At 45.5% G+C, this 19,574-nt stretch overlaps 1 protein-coding gene across 1 annotated transcript; it reads left to right on the top strand.

Annotated features, from left to right (window-relative positions):
- Positions 1-2,573: 2,573 nt before the first annotated feature.
- Positions 2,574-10,938, top strand: LOC119629026 (juvenile hormone esterase). The gene is made up of 3 exons (XM_038013440.2): positions 2,574-3,434; positions 3,779-5,022; positions 10,638-10,938. Exons 1-3 carry the CDS (start codon positions 3,258-3,260, stop codon positions 10,816-10,818), a joined length of 1,602 nt encoding a protein of 533 aa, XP_037869368.1. The 5' UTR covers positions 2,574-3,257; the 3' UTR covers positions 10,819-10,938.
- Positions 10,939-19,574: the final 8,636 nt, after the last annotated feature.

The following is a 19,574-nucleotide window of genomic DNA, read 5'->3' as shown; positions in this document are numbered from 1 at the left end:
AGGAATTTTATTCTTAGCAACTGATATAATCTTTTTCGACGGAATCTCTTTCTCATCACAATACTTTTTCAATGTATTTGAATATGGTTTCGCCTTTTGTATCGGTCTCTAAATTTCCAGCAAACAATTGTTCTTCACATATTTTCTCATCTTTTATAAACCTCACGTAAGACAGCTACAATGCTTCATTAGTTGGTAAAGTGGACTCAACCAGCTGAATTGAGAATTGACTAGTCCTCAGATGATTGCACAATGATTCTTCAATGTTTTCAGCAATTTCATCAATTCTTATTTTCAATTCAATTTCAATTTTTAATTTATTTATTAAATAAAACAGGATAGATATGTGAATTACGGGGAGAGGAATATCGAACCGAGTTAGTTTGAGCAATATCTTAACTAATATTAGTTGATGTTCACAAGTTGTAGTCGAGAGTTGAAAGCTCAGTCGGTGTCCAAGAGTTCCCTCCTAGATGAAATTACAAATCGCCTCCCAAACCATCGCCCCTTTTAGGCCTGCAGCGCCCACAAGGGGCTGTTATCGCCCACTTTGGGAAAGGCTGGTCTACAGCAATGGTCTTTAGCATAGATGTCAGACATGAGCGTAATCCCTAATACCCCGGCTGACGAATAAACACCACGTAAAATATATCACGTTGCATTAGTATTAAACTTAAATTGTTCAAAGTAGCCAGTCCATGCATGCATGCCTCATACTCTTCGTCTTCTGATGAGAGGTTCTTCAGCACCGCATCCATCAACAACGGGAGTCTCGTCACTCGCTGCATCGGTAGCATCAGGAACGAGCGGAGGGATAGACTCTGGCAAGCCGGGTGACTCTCTAGCCTGTGACCGAGTGATAAATATAGCTTTCTCTCGATCTGCGCACATGTGAGTACTGGGGTGGTAATGTATGGCGCGGCGGGTTTGCATTCACAGAGACGATAAGTATAGATCGATTAACGATGATCACATTTGAAAAGCTCACATATCTGACCATGATATGTATTGTTTTCATGATTCATGATGTTTTTAGATAGAATTTATTAATTTAAATTACATTTCAATTAATGACTTTCGAATTTTTATCAATAACAGATCTAATTATGCAGAAAGAATACAGAATAGAGCAAGAGCCCGCGACAGCCAGACCTTCGTTATTTTATAAAAGCTGAAAGTTTCTTTGTGTATGTCTCCAACACAGGTAAGAACGACCCGCGATTATAGAGTTTCGATTGTGGTTACTTGGGCAGGTAACAGGCAGTAAAGGTATATAAAATAGTACCTTAAATTCGTTAAAGTATAAAGGTTTTTTTTTTTAATATTTACTCCAGAATATCTTTAGAAATCACGATATCCGTTGCCGGACACTTTTTCCAGTTCTTACCCCCTGCCAGACACCCCTAAACTTTAATAAATTTTAATTATACTTTCGTTATACTATAAAAGCTAAATTTTATATATGTTACTTAGGGACTTATAAAAATATGTTACCCCAATAGCCGGACAGTTTTAATGGTTCTTACATCTTGCCAGACACATTGAGAGCCCGCTGTAGGTGCGAGCGCGAGGTAGCAACTGTTCAAGCGGGTGTGAGCGAGATAGAGTGCTTAGTCTATTGTGATCTTTTACTGCACATCAGCTGTCGTTTATAGGATTTATCCGTTCTAAGCAGTGATATCGAGGCGCTACTCGGCATGGGAAGCTCTGTCATTCTGGCGGGCGACCTAAATTGTAAACACATCAGGTGGAACTCACTCAACAACTGTCCTGGTGAAGCTGGAAAGGCCTCCGGGCCACCAGTAATCTTTCAATCATAAAAAAAAAAGGATTTATCCTGCGTTCTTCAGGAAAGGAAAATTAAAACCATACAAAACATTTAAAAAATATCCAAAGTACCAGGAAGCTTTCAAAAATTTCCGTAACAGCGAATCAATTGAAAATTTAGATCAACAACAAAACATCTATAATAGAGGTCTATATGCAATGCTTACAATGTCCGTAATGTAATTGATATTGATGCTGCTCGACTTCAATTATTCATCGACTTCTATACAGTCTCTAATATAAACGAAGCTTTTGACCGAAAGAAATTGCGAAATTTTGACGTTAGGAATCTACCACCTTGTAAAAGCGAGCTATTGCAGCAATTTTTGCGATCAAATTCTGTATATACCATTTGGAATAATGCTCATCTAAAAAATCCAATCTCATATGGAACCGGATAATGATGGCAGCGTATTGAAAGATGACAAACACCAAGATCTGCTACCGAGTTATGTTAGAGATTCGCTCAAAACTCAATCAGGTATGTAATTATTATGACAAATTATTGTACATATTTTTTTTATTATTCAAATTGTATAATTTTTCTTAATTTTTTACAGAAACTGATGAATAAGGCGATATTGATATCGCCTTATTCATCAGTTCAATATCGACGACAATAAGGAAAACTATAAGAACGATTAAATATTTTTCTTTGACATGTAATATTTCGTTTGTACTTTATAATATTAAAATAACATTTTTTATTTTCTATAATATTGCTATGAACGTAATAAAATAATTTTATTATTGGATATCTTAAAAGATCACAATAGACTAAGCACTCTATCTCGCTCACACCCGCTTGAACAGTTGCTACCTCGCGCTCGCACCTACAGCGGGCTCTCAATGTGTCTGGCAAGATGTAAGAACCATTAAAACTGTCCGGCTATTGGGGTAACATATTTTTATAAGTCCCTAAGTAACATATATAAAATTTAGCTTTTATAGTATAACGAAAGTATAATTAAAATTTATTAAAGTTTAGGGGTGTCTGGCAGGGGGTAACAACTGGAAAAAGTGTCCGGCAACGGATATCGTGATTTCTAAAGATATTCTGGAGTAAATATTTAAAAAAAAAACCTTTATACTTTAACGAATTTAAGGTACTATTTTATATACCTTTACTGCCTGTTACCTGCCCAAGTAACCACAATCGAAACTCTATAATCGCGGGTCGTTCTTACCTGTGTTGGAGACATACACAGAGAAACTTTCAGCTTTTATAAAATAACGAAGGTCTGGCTGTCGCGGGCTCTTGGGCTAGAATATTAGAGATCCTATCGATAAGAGACGATTACGGCTGAGTGACAATGCATATCAGACTAATTTGATTTAACAGAGATTGTCGCTCCGTTATCATTTTGAGCTACAGGTCCTAACTATATAAATATCTGACAGCGTCCAAACAGCACATTCCCAGTGCAAGTATGCTGCGATTGGTTGCTCTGTTAGGCTTGTTGTCGGCGGTGGCTGCCCGGTTGAGGATAGACCCGCTGGTTGATACTCAGCGGGGACTCATCAGGGGACTGAGGTCTGAAAATGGAAAGTTCGCGAAGTTTTTGGGCATACCGTACGCACTAGTTGATGAGAACAATCCTTTTGGGGTGAGTACGAATGAATCTATTTGAAAGTATCGGGTTTTAGATACTTATATTTACCATAATACGAATCAGTGAAAGAATATTTATAAGTAAGTAATGGATGCGATAGATGTTATCCGGTAGAAATTTCAATGAATATGTTTTAGGTTAGTTTTGTAATTTTTTTCGGCGTTGATACATACAATTTAATTTTTTTAAACGAAATCAATTCTTCGCGGATATCTCTTGCGGTTCTAAAGTGTTAAGTTTATTAACCAGAATTCTCAACCTATTAATTAAAATAAACAATAGCAGTATATTAATTATTGTAGTATTCTATCGAAATCAAAGGACATTTTACTTTACAGCCATCAGTACCACACCCTGGATTCGAAGAGACATTCGAAGCGTACGATGATTCCGTAGTTTGTCCTCAAGTTACTAAGGGCGTCGGAGTTGGTAGTCTCCAGTGTTTGAACCTGAACGTTTATGTCCCAAACACGGCTACATCGCGCAACAAGCGTCCCGTGATGATTTGGATTCACGGAGGAAGCTTCGCCACCGGCAGTGGGACAGGCAGGGACTTCTCCTACGACGACCTGGTCCGACATGACGTCATCGTTGTATCGGTCAACTACCGACTCGGACCCTACGGGTTCTTATGCTTGGACAGTCCTGATATTCCCGGCAACCAGGGTTTGAAGGATCAAGCTCTTGCTCTCAGATGGATTAAGGAAAATATCGAAGCGTTCGGCGGAGATGTCTCTAAAATAACCTTATTCGGAGAGAGTGCTGGCGGCGTCGCTGTCGATCTACACTTACTGACCGACAAAGATGAACTGTTCAATCAGGTGATCATTCAGAGTGGATCTGCTTTCTTTGCTGGGGGTATTAGAAAACCTAACAACCGTGTTCCAATAGAAATAGCGAGCCAACTGGGATTCGAAACTGATAACTTCGCAGAGGCGATAAAGTTTCTGGTCGATCAAGACCCCCACCTGGTGGTCGCAGCTAGCACTTCTCAAAGATCTACCTTAGGAGGCAATACTCTCAGACCTTGCCTAGAGAACAAATACGACGGAGTTGACAGTTTTCTTTCCGACTTTCCTGAAAATTTAAGGGCTAGAAACATTCCTGCTATTTATGGAGTAAACAATAAAGAATTTCTTACATTACATGCTTTTGTGACCCCAGAAGATTACGAGGTGACAGGAATTCGAGCTTTTCTGGAACGGGCTTTCAACTTGACCGATAGCGAGATGGAAGACCACGTGAGACATTTCTACATCGGAGACGAGACGCTGACCGAGAAGTTTTTCGATGAGTTTATAGATTTTGCATCGGACTATTACTACAACTACGGCGTCCAGCGGTCTATTAAGAAGTCATTGGCAGACGGTAACAAGGAGGTATATTACTATGTGTTCTCGTACGACGGAGGCAGGAATGCCATGAAGCAGTACCTCGGCATAACGGCGGAGGGCGCTGCGCACGCGGACGAGCTCGGCTACCTGCTGGCCGTGGATGCGGTCCCGGGACAACACATCGCCGAGGAGGACCAACTGATCATCGACAGGATCACTACTCTTTGGGCTAATTTTGCTAAATACGGGTATGTTCAGCTTATACGTAAATATATACCAATAAACAATTTGAATAATGGAACTCCAAATGCAACAACCGAGTTCCTTACATTTTCTTTTGTTTTATTACTTATATGGTGAGACTAGCTCATGACTCACCTTATGTTAAGTGGTTACCGGAACCCATAAACATCTAAAACGTAAATTTCACCACCCACCTACAACGGCTGCCCCACACTTCAAACCGAGGCATTCCGATAGAGGCACCCGTCACGCGCGGACGTGCTCATCGACCACTCGATCGCCCGGCCTTTGTTCGCCCGGCTTTTGTTAGCCCGGCCATTGTTCGCGCGGCCTGTGTTCGTGGTACATCTGCCGACTAAGTGTTCTTCCTGGAAGTTTTTATTTGTTTTGTTTCCTTTTGTTATTTCTGTGTTCGTGGTACATCTGCCGACAAACTGTCTTCCTGGAAGTGTTTAATTGTTTTGTTTCTTTTTGTTATTTCCGTTTTGTTGTGATTTTTCTTTGTCCTGCAGTAATCGTGCCGCATCGCCACCTGTGTTCAATAGAACCGCTCAGGTCCGAGAAGTTGGGGCCTCGCCGCAAGGCGAGTGTTTTCTAAGACCCAGGGTAGCCCCACCTGGGCACGTAGACATCATGGACGCTGTATTTGCGGAATTTCTCCGGCTTCGCTACCCAAAGCTCACTTCCGAGTTTCAGGCCTTCAAGGCCGATCACACTGCGAGCCCTCTCGTGGACTCCACCGAGCTCGCTGCTCCTGCGTCGCCTGTACCTGCGTGCAAAGCTTCTGCATCGAGCACCGCAGCCTCCGTCGTGCCTGCCGTTCCCGCGTCGCCTATACTGGCGAGTAAAACTGCTGCGTCGTCCGCCGTGGTCACCGTTCCAGCAGCGCGATCATCCGCGGCCTCCGTCGCGCCGTCCAAAACACCTACTCGTAGGTCACCTGCGCCCGCCTCCTCGTCCTCCGACTCTGACTCGGAGATGGAGGTCGACCTCGCTCCCGTCTCATCGACGGATGGATTCACCCTGGTGCAAAAGGGTAAGAAGCGTGCCGCGGAGTCTCGAGCTCCCGCGGCCGCTAAAATTAGCAAAGCCGCGAACGCGTCGCGCCCCCGCCCTCAGACTCCCGTTGCGCCTCCAGCCCGTGCCACTCCGTCGCCGCGTCCGGTGGCACAAAATAAAGCCCAGACCCCTCCCCCGGTAATCCTTCAAGAGAAGGCAGCTTGGGAACGAGTTTCCCTGGCCCTTAAGGCCAAAAATATCAATTTTACGAATGCCCGTAACCTCGCGAACGGCATTCAAATTAAGGTTCGAACATCCGACGACCATAGGGCCCTCTCTTCTTACCTCCGTAAGGAGCGTATAAGTTTCCACACATATACGCTCCAGGAGGAGCGCGAACTCCGTGCCGTTATACGTGGCATCCCTAAAGAGTTGGATGCCGAGCTCGTCAAGGCCGACCTTCTCGAACAAGGCCTACCGGTTAACTCCGTACACCGCATGCACACAGGCCGCGAAAGGGAGCCATATAATATGGTTCTCGTCGCCCTCCAGCCTACCCCCGAGGGTAAGCAAATATTCAACATCCGAACGGTCTGTAGCCTTTCCGGAATCGCAGTCGAAACCCCACACAAGAAAGGCACACCTAGCCAGTGCCATAACTGCCAATTATACGGGCATTCTTCCCGTAACTGTCACGCGCGCCCCCGATGCGTCAAGTGCTTAGGCGATCACGCCACGGCCCTATGCACTCGCGATCAAAAAACCGCGACAGAACCGCCTAGCTGCGTCCTGTGTCGAACACAGGGTCACCCCGCAAATTACCGCGGATGCCCCCGAGCCCCGAAAATAAATCGCCGCGTCGCCCGCCAAAACCGCCTCCGAGCTTCCGGCCCAGACATCAAAGCCTCGGCACCCTCTGTGTCGCAGGCTAAGCCAGCGTTCGTTCCGGCGCCGGTGCCCAGTGTCTCGGCCTGGGCGAAACCGCTGCCGTACATGAACACGGCTACAACTCCCTCCTCCGCGATTCGTCCCGCCCCCGCGACTCGTCCCTCTCCCGCGACTTGCCCTCCGACCGCGTCCGACAATCTCGCTTTAGCGATCGACTTCTTTCAGTCGATCAACTTTGAGCGCGTTAACGCTTTGGGCGACGCCATTCGCTCTGCCTCCACTGCACAACACTTTATCGCCGTTGTGCAAGAATACGCCGACGTATACGCGTCATTAAATACGTACGTCCTCCCCTCACTCCGCCGGTAATCAATGGCGTATATAAGTAGAATAAAGCCCCTATCCGTAACGATAGGATTTTTTAACGCTTACGGTCTCGCAAATCAGCGTGATCAGGTTTCTGACTTTTTGCGTGACCATCAAATTGATATCTTTTTAGTGCAGGAGACCCTACTTAAGCCCGCGCGCCGTGACCCTAAAATCGCGAACTATAACATGGTCAGGAACGACAGGCTCTCTGCTCGTGGTGGTGGTACCGTCATTTACTATAGAAGAGCCCTGCATTGCGTCCCACTCGATCCTCCCGCGCTCGCTAATATCGAAGCATCAGTGTGCCGAATCTCACTGACGGGACACGCGCCGATCGTTATCGCGTCCGTTTATCTTCCACCGGATAAGATCGTTCTAAGCAGTGATATCGAGGCGCTGCTCGGCATGGGGAGCTCTGTCATTCTGGCGGGCGACCTAAATTGTAAACACATTAGGTGGAACTCACACACCACAACCCCGAATGGCAGGCGGCTTGACGCGTTAGTCGATAATCTCGCCTTCGATATCGTCGCTCCGCTAATCCCGACTCACTACCCGCTAAATATCGCGCATCGCCCGGATATACTCGACATAGCGTTATTAAAAAACGTAACTCTACGCTTACACTCGATCGAAGTAGTTTCAGAGTTAGATTCAGACCACCGTCCCGTCGTTATGAAGCTCGGTCGCGCTCCCGATTCCGTTCCCGTCACGAGGACTGTGGTGGATTGGCACACGCTGGGCATCAGCCTGGCTGAATCTGATCCACCATCGCTACCGCTTAGCCCGGACTCTACCCCGTCTCCTCAGGATACCGCTGAAGCCATAGACATCTTAACGTCACACATCACCTCGACATTAGATAGGTCATCGAAACAAGTTGTAGCGGAGGACTTCCTTCACCGCTTCAAATTGTCCGACGATATTAGGGAACTCCTTAGAGCTAAGAACGCCTCGATACGCGCCTACGACAGGTATCCTACCGCGGAAAATCGTATTCGAATGCGTGCCCTACAACGCGACGTAAAGTCTCGCATCGCCGAAGTCCGAGATGCCAGATGGTCTGATTTCTTAGAAGGACTCGCGCCCTCCCAAAGGTCTTACTACCGCTTAGCTCGTACTCTCAAATCGGATACGGTAGTAACTATGCCCCCCCTCGTAGGCCCCTCAGGCCGACTCACGGCGTTCGATGATGACGAAAAAGCAGAGCTGCTGGCCGATACATTGCAAACCCAGTGCACGCCCAGCACTCAATCCGTGGACCCTGTGCATGTAGAATTAGTAGACAGTGAGGTAGAACGCAGAGCCTCCTTGCCACCCTCTGATGTGTTACCACCCGTCACCCCGATGGAAGTTAAAGACTTGATCAAAGACCTACGTCCTCGCAAGGCTCCCGGTTCCGACGGTATATCCAACCGCGTTATTAAACTTCTACCCGTCCAACTCATCGTGATGTTGGCATCTATTTTCAATGCCGCTATGGCGAACTGTATCTTTCCCGCGGTGTGGAAAGAAGCGGACGTTATCGGCATACATAAACCTGGTAAACCAAAAAATCATCCGACGAGCTACCGCCCGATTAGCCTCCTCATGTCTCTAGGCAAACTGTATGAGCGTCTGCTCTACAAACGCCTCAGAGACTTCGTCTCATCCAAGGGCATTCTCATCGATGAACAATTCGGATTCCGTACAAATCACTCATGCGTTCAACAGGTGCACCGCCTCACGGAGCACATTCTTGTGGGGCTTAATCGACCAAAACCGTTATACACGGGAGCTCTCTTCTTCGACGTCGCAAAAGCGTTCGACAAAGTCTGGCACAATGGTTTGATTTTCAAACTATTCAACATGGGCGTGCCGGATAGTCTCGTGCTCATCATACGGGACTTCTTGTCGAACCGCTCTTTTCGATATCGAGTCGAGGGAACCCGCTCCTCCCCACGACCTCTCAAAGCTGGAGTCCCGCAAGGCTCTGTCCTCTCACCCCTCCTATTTAGCTTATTCGTTAACGATATTCCCCGGTCGCCGCCGACCCATTTAGCTTTATTCGCCGACGACACGACTGTTTACTATTCCAGTAGAAACAAGTCCCTAATCGCGAAGAAGCTTCAGAGCGCAGCCCTAGCCCTAGGACAGTGGTTCCGAAAATGGCGCATAGACATCAACCCAGCGAAAAGTACTGCGGTGCTCTTTCAGAGGGGAAGCTCCACACGGATTTCCTCCCGTATTAGGAGGAGGAATCTCACACCCCCGATTACTCTCTTTAGTCAATCCATACCCTGGGCCAGGAAGGTCAAGTACCTGGGCGTTACCCTGGATGCATCGATGACATTCCGCCCGCATATAAAATCAGTCCGTGACCGTGCCGCGTTTATTCTCGGTAGACTCTACCCCATGATTTGTAAGCGGAGTAAAATGTCCCTTCGGAACAAGGTGACACTTTACAAAACTTGCATAAGGCCCGTCATGACTTACGCGAGTGTGGTGTTCGCTCACGCGGCCCGCACGCACATAGACACCCTTCAATCTCTACAATCCCGCTTTTGCAGGTTAGCCGTCGGAGCTCCGTGGTTCGTGAGGAACGTTGACCTACACGACGACCTGGGCCTCGAATCTATACAGAAATACATGAAGTCAGCGTCGGAACGGTACTTCGATAAGGCTATGCGTCATGATAATCGCCTTATCGTAGCCGCCGCTGACTACTCCCCGAATCCTGATCATGCAGGAGCCAGTCACCGTCGACGCCCTAGACACGTCCTTACGGATCCATCAGATCCAATAACCTTCGCACTAGACGCCTTCAGCTCTAGGAGCAGGCTTAGGGACCTCGGTAACCGTACTCGTCGAACTCGACAAAGAGTTCGCCGTGCAACCTAACCCATGAATCAGCTCGCTGAGTTTCTCGCCGGATCTTCTCAGCGGGTCGCGATTCCGATCCGGTAGTAGATTCATTCGCGAAGCAGCTGCTCTTGAGCTGTTAGGTCTCCTTCGGAGGCGCTCGGGTAGCTGTTAGCAAATCCCACCCCTCCTGGCTGAGCCTTAGCTCGCCCACCTGTCCTGGTGAAACTGGAAAGGCCTCCGGGCCACCAGTAATCCTTCAATCATAAAAAAAAAAAAAAAAAAAAAAAAACTTCAAACCGAAACGCATTACTGCTTCACGGTAGAACTGGGCAGGGTGCTGATACCTAACCGCGCAGACATTACACGATGTTATTCCTTCACCGTGGAAGTCATTCGTGAGCATATGTTTAGTACGTATTGCATTAGAAAAATTGCAACGGGCTTCCTTTAGGCCACAACGACTTCAACGTTACAGAGATCAATGTGTATAGATGTCGTTTGATGCCTTTCCATGTTCCAGCAACCCCACCCCTGAGCCGACGGACCTGCTGCCGGTCGTGTGGACGACAGTAGAAGGTAACAAGCGGCCGTATCTGGACATCGACACCGACCTGCAGCTCAGAAGCAGGCCCTTCCACCACCGGATGGCCTTCTGGGATCTCTTCTATAAGCTCTATGGAGAATTGGAGCGCAGAAACTAGCAGCCGAAATAAAAAATGAACCAGTACGAGATACGGTTTATACGACGACAAGAATATAAACTGATGACCAGGATGCTTATATATATAAATATAAAGTCAACATAAATTGAACCTTATGTATTTTAGATGTGTTTCATTTATTATAGTATCTCCCTGCAGATATGGCATTTTAGAATGAATCCCACACGACCACGATGTCAATCTGAATTTAAAAAACTAGAGTAACATGCATGTGTCAACATAATGAGGGTCTTTCCGGTGTCGCCATGGAAACCCCCCACAAAAAAGGCACTCCTAGTCAGTGCCATAACTGTCAACAGTAGGGGCACTTATTCCGTAACTGTCAGTCGCGCTTCTGATGCATCAAGTTTGGGCGATCACGCAACGGCCCTCTGTGCTTGCGACCGGAAAACCGCAAACGAACCGCCTAGCTGCGTCCTGTACCAAACACAAGGTCACCCCGCAAACTACCGAGGTTGCCCCCAAATTGAAACGCCGCGCTGCTCGACAAACGCGCCTTCACGCTCCCGGCCCTGACTTTAAAGCCTCAGCACACTCTGTGCTAAGTCTGCATTCGTGCCGGCGGCATGCCCAGCGTTACGGCTTGGGCTAAACCGTTACTGTACACGAATAACGCTGTGACACCCCTGTAACTCGCCCCTGTCCCACGATTCGTCCCTTCCCCGCCATTTGTCCTCCGATTGCATCCGACAATCTCGCACTAGCGATCGTCTTTTTCTAGTTGATCAACTTTGAGCGAGTTAGCGCTTCGGGCGATGCCAACCGCGTCACCTCCCCTGCACAACGCTGATGTATACGTGTTGTTAAATACGCACGTCCTCCCCTCACTCCAACGGTAATTAATGGCGTAAATAGATAGAATAAAACCCATATCCGTAACGATCGGATTTTTTAACGCTTACGGTCTCGCAAATCAATGTGATCAGGTTTGTGATTTTTAGTGTGAACATCATATTGACATCTCCCTAGTACAGGTGACCCTCCTTAAGCCCGCGCGTCGCGATCCTAAAAATGCGAACTATAACATGGTTAAGAATGACAGACTTACCGCTCGTGGTACCGATGGTGGTATCCTCTGCGCCTGCTAACATCAAAGCATTAGTGTGCCGAATCTCACTGACGGGATACTCGTCGATCGTCATCGCGTCCGCTTATCTTCACCTGATAAGATCGTTGTAAGCAGTGACATTGAGGCGCTCGGCATGGAATGCTCCGTCATTCTGGCGGGCGACCTGAATTGTAAACACATCAGGTGGAACTCGCATACCACAATCCCCAACGGTAGACGTCTCGACCTCAACTTCGATATCGTCGTTCCACCTCGATTCACTGCCTGCTAAATATCGCCATCGTCCGGATATACTCGAAATAGCATTATTAAAAAACTTGACTCTGTGCATACATTATGAAGTCATCGTGGCCTAAAGGATAAGACGTTCGGTGCATTCGTATCTAGCGATGCAACGATGTTCGAATCCCGCAGGCGGGTACTATTTTTCTAATGAAATACGTACTTAACAAATGTTCACGATTGACTTCCACTGTGAAGGAATAACATCGTGTAATAAAAATCAAACCCGCAAAAATTTAAATTTTGTATGTATTAAGGACCTCTTAGCCTTAGCTTAGCCCGGAATCTACCCCGTCCCCCCAGGATAGCGTTGAAGCCATAGACATCGTAACGTCACACATCATCTAGATATTAGATAGGTCACCGAAGCAAGATGTAGCGTAGGACTTTCTTCACCGATTCAAATTGCCCGTCGATGACAGGGAACTCCTTAGAGCCAAGAGCACCTCGATCCAGGCTTACGATAGGTATCCTACCGAGAAAAATTATATTCGAATGCATGCCTTACAACGCGACGTAAAATCTAGCGTCGCCAAAATCCAAAATGCCAGGTGGCTTAGTTTCATAGAAGGCCTCGCGTCCTCCCAATGATCTTACTACCATTTAGCTAGGAGTCTCAAATCGAATATGGTAGTATCTAAGCTCTCCCTTATAGGCCCTTCAGGTCGACTGGCGGCATACGATTACGACTAAAAAGAGAATTGCTGGCCGATTCACTGCAAGCCCAGTGCATCCCCAGCCCTCAATCCGCGAAATCTGTTCATCTAAAATTAGTAGTAGTAGTAGTGAGGTCGAACGCAGAGCGTCTTTGCCAACTTCGGACGCGTTACCACCCGTTACCCCGATGGAAGTCGAAGACCTGATCAAAAACCTACGTCCTCGTAAGGCTCCTCGTTCTGATATATGTATCTAATCGTGCTATCAAATTTCTACCCGCCCAACTCATCCTGATGATGGCATTTAGGCAGTATATCCAGGATTTGTCACCTGATACAATGTTGTATACAGCATTTGAAGATCCTGCGTGGAATCTTTCGAGAGTTCTTACGCACCAAGTAACGCGAGCCGCTTTTTGCTCTTCACAGAGCGAATGCGGTATCCATCGGGAAAACAACTTTTTTACACCTAATTGTTCATGCAAGATTATTTGTATTTGACTCATGCCAATGTCTAAAGTTGCCTGAATTTCGCGGTATGTCACATGTCGATCTTCCTCAATCAGCTTACGCACAGCATCAACGTTTTCTTGGGTGACTGCAGTTTTTGGACGACCTTGACGGGGATCATCACTGAGCTTTCCGCTGAGTTTGTTTCGCCGGTTCTTCTCAGGACTGTGGCTTTTTTTGGAACCGGTGGTAGAGTTAACATTGTTATTTGTATTTTGACATTCAACAAGTGTGTCATACTGACATCTAAGTTGAAATAAATGATTTTGAATTTGAATTGAATTTTGCTTGACACGTCCACGTTGAAACTCAGCAAACCAGCGATAAATTGTGGTTTTGGATGGGGCTTCATCACCAAATGCAGAAATCATCCGGTCAACACACTGTTTTTGTGTTAAACCACTTCGAAAGTCATAATAAATCATCGCTCTTGATTTTCTCGAGTCAATTCCATTATCTCAACGACTAAACAAGTTTGACAAAACCTCGTGACAAGACCGAGAATCTTTTTTTAAATAAATAAATGGTATTCGATTTTCAATTAAAAAGATTTTAATATGACAGGAACAGTGGAAATATTCCATTCCCGATACTTTTAGTGCAGCCCTCGTATCGTGAGCATATTGTAGAATAGCATTAATTAAATAAGTTAAAATAAATAGTTGTTAAGAATAGCGTAAGATATAGTCAGTAAGAAAAATCTAACTCTACTAATTAATTAGATTAAGAAACTGAAATAAAAAGTAAACAACCCTTCCGATACACTCCTAGACCCCACGTTAATTATAGAATTAAAGCATGTGTGAGAAGAATGAAAGTACGAGAGGGATAAATGATAGAACTGGAATGGTAATAGAGGACGGAATGCTTGAGAGAGACCGTAGAATAAGTAACAAAACATGAAAGACTCTATGTTCTGGCCCTTAAAGCTTTGCACCCTTGCAGAGGAAAAGAGAAGAAAAAAAACCTCACGTCTCTAGAAAAACTGTACATGCGTCTACTTTACAATCGCCTCAGAGACTTCGTCTCCTCCAAGAGCATTCTTATGGATGAACGATTTGGATTCCGCACGAATCACTCATGCCTACAACAGGTGCACCGCTTCACGGAGCACCTTCTCGTTGAGCTTGACTGACGTAAACCGATTAATACGGGAGCCCTATTCTTCAACGTCGCAAAAGCGTTCGAAAATTTGGCAAAACGGTTTGTTATTCAAACTATTTAACGTCGGCGCGCCGGACAGTCTCACCGTGATCAACAATATGGGACTTCTTGTCGAACAGTTTTTTCAGATACTCCCGCTCCTCCCCGCGACTTGTCACGGGCGGAGACCAGCAAGGCTTCGTCCTCTCTCCGTTCGTATTTAGTTTATTTATCAACGTCATTCCTCGGTCGCCGCAGATCCAGTTAACCTTATTCTCCTAATTGCGAGTAAACTTCAAAGCGCAGCTGTAGCACTCGGACAGTGGTTCCGGAAATGGCGCATCGATATTAACTCGGCGAAAACCACAGCGGTGCTCTTTCAAAGGGGGAATTCAACCCCTATTTCCTCCCGCATTAGGGGTAGAAATATTACAGCCCAGATCGCCTTCTTCGGCCAACCCATCCTTTAGGCCAGGAAGGTCAAATATCTGGGAGTCATCCTGGATACATCTACGACATTCCGCCCACAGATAGTCTCTGCGTGATCGCGTCGCGTTTATTCTCTGCAGACTTTATTATTCCATGATTTCCTAGCGGAGTAAAATGTCGCCGCCGCTGACTACTCCCCAACTCCTGCTCATGCAGGAGCCAGTTACCGTCGACGCCTCGGATACGTTCTTACGAATCAATGAAATCCATTAACCTCAGCACTAGACGCCTTCAGCTCTAACACCCCGATTACTCTTTTTAGACAACCCATACCCTGGGCCAGGAAGGTCAAGTACCTGGGCGTTACCCTGGATGCATCGATGACATTCCGCCCGCATATAAAATCAGTCCGTGACCGTGCCGCGTTTATTCTCGGTAGACTCTACCCCATGATCTGTAAGCGGAGTAAAATGTCCCTTCGGAACAAGGTGACACTTTACAAAACTTGCATAAGGCCCGTCATGACTTACGCGAGTGTGGTGTTCGCTCACGCGGCCCGCACACACATAGACACCCTCCAATCTCTACAATCCCGCTTTTGCAGGTTAGCCGTCGGAGCTCCGTGGTTCGTGAGGAACGTTGACCTACACGACGACCTGGGCCTCGAATCTATCCAGAAATACATGAAGTCAGCGTCGGAACGGTACTTCGATAAGGCTATGCGTCATGATAATCGCCTTATCGTTGCCGCCGCTGACTACTCCCCGAATCCTGATCACGCAGGAGCCAGTCACCGTCGACGCCCTAGACACGTCCTTACGGATCCATCAGATCCAATAACCTTTGCATTAGACGCCTTCAGCTCTAACACTAGGAGCAGGCTTAGGGACCCCGGTAACCGTACTCGTCGAACTCGACAAAGAGTTCGCCGTGCAACCTAACCCATGAATCAGCTCGCTGAGTTTCTCGCCGGATCTTCTCAGCGGGTCGCGATTCCGATCCGGTAGTAGATTCATTCGCGAAGCAACTGCTCTTGAGCTGTTAGGTCTCCTTCGGAGGCGCTCGGGTAGCTGTTAGCAAATCCCACCCCTCCTGGCTGAGCCTTTGCTCGCCCACCTGTCCTGGTGAAACTGGAAAGGCCTCCGGGCCACCAGTAATATTTCAATCATAAAAAAAAAAAAAAAAAAAGCTCTAACACTAAGAGGTCGAACTCGGCAAAGAGTTCGACGTGCAACCTAACGCATAGATCAGCCCGCTGAGTTTCTCGCCAGATCTTCTCAGCGGGTTGGCGACCCGATCGATAGTAGATTCATTCGCGAAGCAGCTGCTCTTGAGTTGTTAGGTCTCTTTTCGAGGTGCGCGGGCAGCTGTTATCAAATCCCTCCCCTCCGTTCCGTGACAGAGATGAAAATCATGGATCCATTCCAAGCCTGTTCGTATCTTATGTTTATACAGTAGTTTAATTTAATTTTAGTGTACATAATATAATATTTAATTTAGAAATGATACCTTTAAGACCTAATAATAATTGTTTTAAGAAATAGGTTGTTTACTTCATAATAAAGTAAAAGCAAATGCTTATTTCACATTTATTTGAACCAATATTGATACAATGTTACATTCTACATCTAGATCAGGGGCTCCCAAACTTATTTTGTCTACTGCCCACTTTGAGAGTAAATTATTTTTTAGCGCCCCCATTTTTTCACTTACTTAAAAACCACTATAACTTCAAATTAAATTAATTATTGCGAGCTATATTAGTGGAGATTAAACATTCATTCTCAACGAGACTTTTACTATAACCCGCAAGAGTTAACTTGACACCTGAGCGCGAGGTCTCAAGTGAACTCTCACGGGCTACACCTGCTAATGAAAATGATTATTGAAACGCAACTCTATAGTATTCAGAGTATCTTTTATTCAAAATAAAACATACATAATCGTTTCTAATATATAAACTAATGTGTAGGATGAATCTGATGCTGTTTAATAAGTTTGTTGATATCAAGGTTCCAATTTACTCAAGAACAGCCACAAGTCGCCACGTTGCATGCAAACGATTTCCCTTTTTAGTAAGCAGCGTTGCCACAGCACTAAATCCGCCTTCACACAAATATGACGATGGGAATGCTGTCAAGAATTGTTGAACGATTGACAGCAATCCAGGGTACGATTGCGGGAACGGTTTTTGGTGCCAACATTCTTGGTAGCCATTTTTGAACTTGATTTTTATTTTTTTACTTTTAAATTTTTTTTATTGCCCTTGTGGGAAGACGAGCATACGGCCCACCTGATGGTGAGTGGGTACCGTGGCCCATGGACTTCAGCAATGCCAGGGGCAGAGTCAAGCCGCTGACTACCGCTTAATACTTTCCACATGCCTCGTTTGAAGAAGGACATGTCATAACGCTCGGGAAACACCGTGGAAGGGAGCTCATTCCATAGCCGAATGGTACGTGGCAAAAAAGACCTCTGGAAACGCACTGTGAATGACCGCAGTGGCTCCAGGTAGTATGAATGAACTCTACTCCGGTGGCGGGCGGTGCGATGGTAAAAACGAGATGATGGTATCATCTCAAACAATTCCACAGAGCACTCCCCATGGAACATACGTTATTTTATACCCTTATTTCCTCGTTCGTTGTCAATTCTGTAAGTTCTTCTTCCAGCTGAGGTGATATTGCTGTGTTGACATTTGAAAGCGGGTCCAACATTCAGTCTGGTATTTCCAAGTTCTAAAAGTCCTGGTATCGTTCGGTGAAGTCAATGTGGAGGTTTTCCAAATGTTGGCAGTATTCAAACAAGAAGTCGTTACTGCAGGATACTGATAAATTCATATGATTGTGAAACTCACGTCTACCCAAATTTTTTTTGTATAGAAACGGTCTGACTGTGGTAATTTTTTTGTTTTAATCAAATTTAGTTCATCGGCTTGCAGTTGGAGATTCACGGTTGTTGAACAATTTATACAGATCTTTCATGTAAGCTATATTATTATCATACTTTGATGTAATGAGCTTGTTGCGCAATTCTGTATCTTTAGTTTCCAAGAACTCTATGACAGAGTCAAACAGGTTGTAAAATCGAGTCAGACAATTAGTTGCCTCTTTATAGCCAAATCTTCGTCATTAGTAACACAAAGCTGATGATAATAATCTATCATTCAAAGAGCTTTTTTTTTAATGCTTAGATGGGTAGACGATCTCACAGCCCACCTGGTGTTAAGTGGTCACTGAAGCCCATGGACATCTACAACGTAAATGCGCCACCCACCTTGAGATATAAGTTCTAAGGTCTCAGTATAGTTACAACGGCTGCCCCACCCTTCAAACCGAAACGCATTACTGCTTTACGGCAGAAATAAGCAGGGTGGTGGTACCTACCCGTGCGGAGGTCCTACCACCAGTAAAAGCTGTTACGGATTTAATTGATTGCTTTGATGACATATTGCACTAATTGAAATAGTCGTTCACTTAAATTTCTAGCAATGAAATGTTGTCTATGAATAACGCAATGTACAGCAAGGACATCAGGAATTTTATTTTTTAAGTACACTATGAAACCTTTATGGTACCCTGTCATAGCCGGAGCGCCATCCGTGGCAACTGATATAATCTTTTTCGACGGAATCTCTTTCTCATCACAATACTTTTCCCCAATGTATTGAATGTGGTTTCGCCTTTTGTATCGGTCTCTAAACTCCAGCAAAAAATTGTTCTTCACATATTTTCTCATATTTTATAAACCTCACGTAACAATGCTTTATTAGTTAGTAAAGTGGACTCAACCAGCTGAATTGAGAATCGACTAGTCCTCAGATGATTGCACATTGAATCTGCAATGTTTTCAGCAATTTCATCAATTCTTATTTTCAATTCAATTTCAATTTTTATTTAATTTATTCAATAAAACAGTTCACAAGTTGTAGTTGAGAGTTGAAAGCACAGTCGGTGTCCAAGAGTCCCCTCCTAGATGAAATTACAAATCGGCCCCCAAGCCTTTACACAACGCCCCCATCTTTTTCTGGGTCTCTACCGCCCCCTTTTAGGCCTGCAGTGCCCACAAGGGGGCGTTATCGCTCACTTTGGGAAAGGTTGGTCTACTAGTCTTTAGCACAGATGTCAGAGATGAGCGTAATCCCCAATGCCCCGGCTGACGATTAATAACCACGTAAAATATAGATCACGTTGCATTGGTATTAAACTTATATTGTTCAGAGTAGCCAGTTCATGCATGCACGCCTCATACTCTTCGTCTTCTGATGAGAGGTTCTTCAGCACCGCATCCATCAACAGCGGGAGTCTCGTCACTCGCTGTATCAGTAGCATCAGGACCGAGTGGAGGGATAGACTCTGGCAAGCCGGGTGACTCTCTAGCCTGTGACCGAGTGATAAATATAGCTTTCTCTCGATCTGCGCACATGTGAGTACTAGGGTGGTAATGTATGGCGCGGCGGGTTTGCATTCACAGAGACGATAAGTATAGATCGATTAACGATTATCATATTTAAAGGACTCACATATCTGCCTTGCGATTCTCTAAAAGTCAAACAAGAACTCGCATCTCACTACGAAATTCTCCATCACTTCGCATTCGCAATAGAATGACCTTGAATTGGCATTCTGTAAACACTAATCTTAATT

The sequence above is a fragment of the Bombyx mori genome, chromosome 10, assembly GCF_030269925.1.
Source record: "Bombyx mori chromosome 10, ASM3026992v2".
In the NCBI taxonomy this organism is placed as follows: domain Eukaryota; kingdom Metazoa; phylum Arthropoda; class Insecta; order Lepidoptera; family Bombycidae; genus Bombyx; species Bombyx mori.
Note: the sequence above shows the minus strand (reverse complement) of the source record. Positions and strands in the feature narration are given on the sequence as shown.

What these genes read in the sequence shown, in the direction of transcription:
- LOC119629026 (XM_038013440.2), top strand. Translation starts at nt 3,258, where the DNA reads ATGCTGCGATTGGTTGCTCTGTTAGGCTTGTTGTCGGCGGTGGCTGCC. An exon ending in ATGAGAACAATCCTTTTGGG is followed by an intron (nt 3,435 to 3,778) that starts GTGAGTACGAAT and finishes TTTACTTTACAG; the next exon opens with CCATCAGTACCACACCCTGG. An exon ending in GCTAATTTTGCTAAATACGG is followed by an intron (nt 5,023 to 10,637) that starts GTATGTTCAGCT and finishes TCCATGTTCCAG; the next exon opens with CAACCCCACCCCTGAGCCGA.